The sequence below is a fragment of the Carlito syrichta genome, unplaced genomic scaffold (genome assembly GCF_000164805.1).
Source record: "Carlito syrichta isolate Samal-C Ts95f unplaced genomic scaffold, Tarsius_syrichta-2.0.1 Scaffold313973, whole genome shotgun sequence".
NCBI lineage: Eukaryota > Metazoa > Chordata > Mammalia > Primates > Tarsiidae > Carlito > Carlito syrichta.
The window spans coordinates 484,079-490,403 of record NW_007258069.1 but is presented as its reverse complement, the minus strand read 5'-3'; the positions used below and the strand labels follow the sequence as shown (position 1 = coordinate 490,403).

At 49.0% G+C, this 6,325-nt stretch overlaps 1 protein-coding gene across 3 annotated transcripts in view; it reads right to left on the bottom strand.

The window, feature by feature from the left end:
* Nucleotides 1–230: 230 nt before the first annotated feature.
* Nucleotides 231–6,325, bottom strand: part of EOMES (eomesodermin) — a 7,409-nt gene continuing 1,314 nt past the window's right edge. Inside the window, exons 1-6 of one of the 3 annotated variants that reach the window (XM_008070719.1) lie at nucleotides 6,220–6,319; nucleotides 4,733–4,887; nucleotides 3,962–4,083; nucleotides 3,335–3,493; nucleotides 3,188–3,249; nucleotides 932–2,099 (exon numbers count right to left, since the gene is read on the bottom strand). In XM_008070719.1, coding sequence (XP_008068910.1) covers nucleotides 1,361–2,099; nucleotides 3,188–3,249; nucleotides 3,335–3,493; nucleotides 3,962–4,083; nucleotides 4,733–4,887; nucleotides 6,220–6,242 — 1,260 coding nt within the window. In that variant the 5' untranslated portion in view covers nucleotides 6,243–6,319 and the 3' untranslated portion in view covers nucleotides 932–1,360. Of the gene's footprint in view, nucleotides 2,100–3,187; nucleotides 3,250–3,334; nucleotides 3,494–3,961; nucleotides 4,084–4,732; nucleotides 4,888–6,219; nucleotides 6,320–6,325 lie in introns of those variants that run through there. The other 2 variants (XM_008070721.2, XM_008070720.1) reach the window with 2 other exon arrangements.

Below are 6,325 nucleotides of genomic sequence, written 5' to 3'. Positions count from 1 at the left end.
AAAAAACCATTGTCCAGACTTCCCAGTGGGGTGAGGAAATCGCCCCATTCCATTTCAAGGAAAAAAAAAAGAAGATAAACAAAAGCGTCCCCACCCCCTCACGACTACGGTATCCAGTCAGAAATTCTAGAGCCTTCCATGAAGGGGAGGAGGATTGGTGAGGCAGTATTCCTGCTGGAAGATCTTTAAAACAAAGCTTAAAACCCACAGTACACAAGACAGAGCTATGGCCGTTCCCTTATTGAACCACATTTATTAAAAATGACTAAGACTGTACATAAAAATCCAAGATCTCTAAAAAGCCTATAAGGAGCTGTGGCATCAGATTTTAGTTCCTTCACATTACCAGGTTGGGGAGAGGGGACGGCGAAGGAGAATGAACTAGGAAATAAGAGTTTTCCTTAAACACGGTTCAAGTTAGTACAGAGTAGCTGAATACATTCTTAACTACCTAAGAAGTAAACAGAATAGCCCCAGATATCACGGGGATGATGACTGTCCCCTTGACCCTGCAGCTGTTGTTAGGTGATTTGCAGATTCTTTACAAAGCCAAAGCACCGATTGTCCATTATCTCAGACACCTATGTAGACTATTTGTACAATATATTCCACGTTACGCTACAGTGTATCTAAACACACACAACTGTACATTTTAAATGCTCTCTCTTTTTTTTTTTTTTTGGCGACTCCCTCCTTTGCCCCCTCCTGAGTCCTACCGGCCATCCCAAGCACACAGCAGAGGCCTACCAAGTCTCAGGCAATCCTGGACTAGGGCAAAAGTGGCTTGTTACAAAAGCCTGGGGTGAGGAATCAGAATCAGGTAAAACCATCACTTTCAGCAAAAGTTGTTCTTGACTCTTAGGCCTAACATTTTTTTTTTTTTTTTTTTTGCCCCTGGCAAAAATGTAACAGCAAAAATCCGTCCCCCGTGGAAGCTTAAGGCCCAGCCCTCTTCCAGAAGCAAATCACCTTAACACCCGGCTTCTATTTGCTTAAGGATTTACAAATAGAAATGAGAATCCAAAGTTTTGTAACTTATTTGATAGCACAATGCTCACAGTCTGCTTCTCTGAATGTTTAGTGTCTCCAATAAATAAATCCAGAACCTTGAATAACCTTAAATTTTAAAACACTTTAAAGTCCTCCATTCATTTATTTAAAAAAAAAAAATGCTAGGGTTGTTTCAGTTACCTGCAGCAATCAAAAAGCTTTGGCACCTTCTTTTAGAGAATTGCACAAAACAGGATGCATCAAGGTGGAAGGCAAACATCTTTTTGGCAACCTAGGCAAAGAAAACAACAAAAAACACCAAGTCCATCTGCGAAAAGTTAGCTAATTTTGATGAGGTTAAAAGAACTCTTTAGGGAGTTGTGTAGAAAGCATAATACCCTCCCATGCCTTTTGAGGTGTCTTTACTGTACTCTTCTGCATTCATGTCCTCACACTTTATGGAGGGAGAATTTTCATTACTGGAGGTGCTGGGAGACAGACGCCTTCTCTTGCAAGCACTGGTGTACACACCGGAATCATTGGAATCTAGAGACTTGATGGAAGGCGGCGTCTCTATCCAAGAAGAGCCGATTTCCTCTTTGACCTTCTCCTTGGAGAGCTGATCTTCAGAGAACACAGGGGGGCTCGTTCTGGAGGTCCATGGAAGTCCAGCTGCCATCTTCCTCTGGTAAGAGCCTCGACCTCCCCACCCTGCCATTGGAGGGAAGGTTGGGTCGGGGTAGTACCCCAGGGCATGGGACGTCTGGAGGGGCAAGGATTTAATACCATATGGGAGCAAGGTGCTGGAAGTATATTCAGATTCATAGGAACCGAGGTCTAGTTTGTTGGTCCCAGGTTGCTGGACAGGCGTGACAAGCCACCGCTGGGGAGGGTTGGCCACCTCTTCGCTCTGTTGGGGTGAAAGGAGGCCGTTGGTCTGTGGCACGGTTCTCTCGCCATTATAATATCGGGCTTGAGGTAAAGTGTTCACAAAGGGCTCCGAGAAGAAGGACTGAACGCCGTACCGACCTCCAGGGACAATCTGATGGCATCTAGGAGAATCCGTGGGAGATGGAGTTAACCTGTCATTTTCTGAAGCGGTGTACATGCTACAATATAAAGAGAAACACTTAAAAAAACAAAAACCCTAATGTCCCCAAATAAACCGCCTCCCAGGAAAGAAAAAGGCTTGCGTCTGGCCTATTGGGCCAGAGGAACTGAGGCAGAGGTGCAACAGCCCATTTCAGCTGGACTCTTAGTTTGTGGGGAAGAAAGTTTCCCATCAGGTAAGTAAAAGTTCCCTCCAAGGTGTTAAGTATTTAAACTATAGAAAATTCCCCTTTACTTGTCCTGGAACGTGAAAACCTGGGAGCAAACCTCCCTCATCAATGTGATGGAAGGACCACCGACTGTGGTGTTAGAAAGCCCAGATTTTACAACCAGCAAGGCCTTACTGTTTCAGGTTGTGAAACTACATCCTTTGAGTGTCAGGTTTTCTTTATGTAAAAAAAAACAAAAAAAAACGGGGTGAGGAGAGTAATGATATCTGCTCTTGGTAGGATAAAGAAGTTGGATCAAATGAAAAGGAAGGTATAAGCCGGGCTCGGGGGCTCAGCCTGTAATCCCGTGCCTTTGGGAGGCTGAGGTGAGTGGATTGCCTGAGCCCGCAGGTTCGAGACCCGCCTGGGCAGGCGAGACCTCATCTCTACAATAAAATCAAAAAATTAGCCGGGCGTGGTAGCACACGCCTGTAGTTCCGGCTACTCGGAAGGCTGAGGCGGAAAGATCACCGGAGCCCAGCAGGTCGAGGCTGCGGTGGCCGGGAGCGGCCACTACACTCCAATCTGGGCGACCGGAGTGAGACTCCAGCTCAAAAAGAAAAGAAAAGAAAAGGAAGGAATATAAAAGCAGATATTTAAAATTTCAAGTCTCTACTCAAATGTTGAAAAAAGACACCTCATTTTAATCCTTGACATTTAACATGTGTCCGTTAACATTTCTCTGGAAATTAAAATCCTTTTGTGAAAATTCTAAAGGCAAGTTTAATAAAGTCAAAAAAAAAAAAAAAGCAAAAATAAAAATAGGTAAAAATTCCAAACTTGAGAGCTCTTCCTAGAATACATTCTCAGCAAAGTGTCTGCCGATGTACATCTCGTTCAAAGATGACCATGCAAGGGTGAAGAAAAGCTGAACTTACGAATCATAGTTGTCCCTGAAGCCTTTTGCAAAGGGGTTATGATCAATCTTTAGTTGAGTAATCTAGATAGGGGAGAGAAGCAGTCATGAGCGCTTTATTGTGCCCGACTTTAGTTTTAGAGATTCTTGGCATGTTTGGGACACTCACATCAGTGTTTTGGTAGGCAGTCACTGCAATGAACTGTGTCTCTGAGAAGGTAAAAGTCTGAGTCTTCGAGGGCTCGTTCAAGTCCTCCACGCCATCCTCTGTAACTTCAACAATGTGCAGTCGTGGCTGGTATTTGTGTAAAGACTGTAAGACTATCATCTGGAAAGGGTACAGAAAAAACAAAGTTGCTAAATCTAAAAAGCCTCTCGGAGGTTCAACAAGAGTAGGTTTTGACAAACTATGCGTTTTGGAATGGGACCCCTGAATGCTTCCCGCTAAGTGTTCTTTGTGTATTGCCATTTAAAGGATCTTCTTATTGTCACTTTTGAAACTTAAAACGTAGTTAGGTCTGTGCATTTGATAAACACTCTTTCCTCTTAGTTTCCTAAATTTCCAAGTACTTCAGTATTTTGGTTCCTGATAGTCAACTCACTGTTACTGAAATCCAGTAAGAAAGTGAAAATGAGAAAAGTCGAAAGAAAAAAAAAAGGTTAGAAATAGGCGAGCAAACAGTTCACGACTGTAAACATCACAAACACAGCGAAGAAAGAATGGACTCTCAGGAGGAAAAAGACTTAGAGCCAAGGCCAGAGCCAGAAGACACCCCCTCCTCCTCTGTCACTCTACCTGAGTGTTGTTGTTATTTGCGCCTTTGTTATTGGTGAGTTTTAATTTCCCAAAGGAAATCTCCTGTCTCATCCAGTGGGAACCGGTATTAGGAGACTCTGGGTGAACATACATTTTGTTGCCTAAGAGAAAATGAAACAAAACACAAAACCCAAGGATATAGAGCTGTTTGCAAATGTGGGTAGGGAAGGGATGTCTGTCAGCTACCAGGAAGATATAAGAGCTAGACTTGCAGCTCGTCTCCCAGCGGAAGGGGAGGCCGGTGGAGGCCAGCAGGACTCCATGGCACTCTCTCCTGGGGCCCCTGTGCTCATCCTAACAGAATCTCAAAGTTTAAAAACGGAGCTAAGGGACGATGACTCTTAAAGGTCAGTCTGGGGCCTTACTCGAGTCAGAAGGCCAACATACGAAGGAAGGTGATAGTTGGACTTTTATGGGGGAACTTAACCCTGGCGAGGGCTTGCTCAAGTGGACCCTGGGATCCCAGGAGCCCTTCTCGCCCCCACCCCGGGAACTTGCGAGATGATCAGTTTCTCAAACGTAGGCCTTGCTGGGGGGTGGGGCAGGGCCATAGTCAGAGACTCATCGGTGGGCAGGAATGCTGCCTTAGCAAACCTCACCATCACACAGTCAGCATAAAGACACTCAGACCGACACCTTTAGGCCTCAGAGTGCGAGGGAGAAAGCGCAGGATTCAAAATGTGACCTCTCGGAGTCAAGGGTTCCCACGGCTTCACCGCCCGCTCGCGGCCCAGCCGCCCCTCTCCTCACCCTGCATGTTGTTGTCGGCTTTGCCGCAGGTGACCCATTTGCCCCCTTGGAAGCGCCAGTGGTTGGGGTCCGCCAGCACCACCTCGACGAACACGTTGTAGTGGGCGGTGGGATTGAGTCCGTTTATGTTGAAGCTCAGGAAGGGAAACATGCGCCTGTGCGAAGGAACGGAGCCGGGACACGCGATTTAAGTCGGGAGGCCCCAGGACCGGCCCAGACCCCGGCGGGTTCCCCGGGCGCTGGGGCAAGGTCGCATTCAACATTCCAAAGCTGGCAGGGAACGGCACACTCGCAGATCAAGTGGCCCGAGACTCTATCATTTCCAAGTATTTTTTTCAGTTGGCAACTCTTGGAACGTCTCTCTCTTTTCCGGAAAAAGGAAAAAAAAAAGGCCCTCAACGTCAGTATTTCCCACATTCACGAGAACTCAAGTCTTCGGCCCTTTTAGACACGCGTTAATACTTCCCACGAAATGTTACCAATTCTTAATTTTTAAGTGCCCAAGTAACAGAGAACAACATCAAGATGTTCTTGTTAAAAAAAAAATACATCTATTAAAACCAGACGCGGTGGCTTATGTCTGTCATCCCAGCACTTTGGGAGGTGGAGGCGAAAGGATTGTACGAGCTCAGGGGTTCGAGACCAGCCCGGGTAAACTGGAGAGCTCTCATCTCTACAATAAATAAAAAAAAATTAGCCTGGCGTGGTGGCGCGCGCCTGTAGCTCCAGCTACTTGGTAGGTTGAAGCAGAAGGATCGCCTGAACCCCAGCAGGTCGAGGCAGCGGTGGCCGTGAGCGTGCCACTGCACTCCAGCCTGGGCGACGGATTGAGAGACTACAACTCAAAACAAAAACCAAAAATCCACTTAAGCCTCAGAGTCCCCTGCGTACCCCTCGCTCCCCGCCCCCCCAGAGGAACACTGTTAGCAAACGGGTGTGCATCAGAACTTTCTCTCACAACGAACCCGAGCCAGGTCTGGCTCCAGGGCCGGTCTGACCACTTCCTGGGACCCCTTCGGAGGCCGGCGCTCAGGTCCTCACGCCCACCTCCCGGAGGCGCCCCACGGCGACGCTGGCGCCTAAAACTGCGGGAGCCCATCTACTGCGCTCAGGTGGCCGGCTCTAGGCCTTTCCCCACCCGTGGCTCCTCGCCGGCCTGCAGGCACGCGCCCGCATACCGAGGGCCTCGGGCATCCAGCTTGCAGACTTGCCCAATCTCCATTTCCGCCACCTCCCGGGCCGTTCGGGTGAGGACGAGGGGCGGAGAGGGGAGGGTGCCGCCGGAACGTCGCACCCTGCCCGGGCCTCCGGTGCGCGGACGCAGAGAGACCCGCGTGGGAGCCGCCGCGCCCCCGAGGCTGACTGCGCGCGGAAAGACACTCCCAGCGGAGCGAGGGGCGCGTGGGCGCAGCTCCCTACCCCGGCCATGCCCGGGACGCGCCCCCCCTTCTCCCCCGATCCCAGGGGCCCCTCCGCGCGGCGCTCACCTGCCCTGTTTCGTAATGATCATCTCCGTTTGGTGGCGGTGGAATTTGAGCCACAGAGGCCGGTTGCACAGGTAGACGTGCGCGCGGAAGCCAGAGCCGGGCCCCC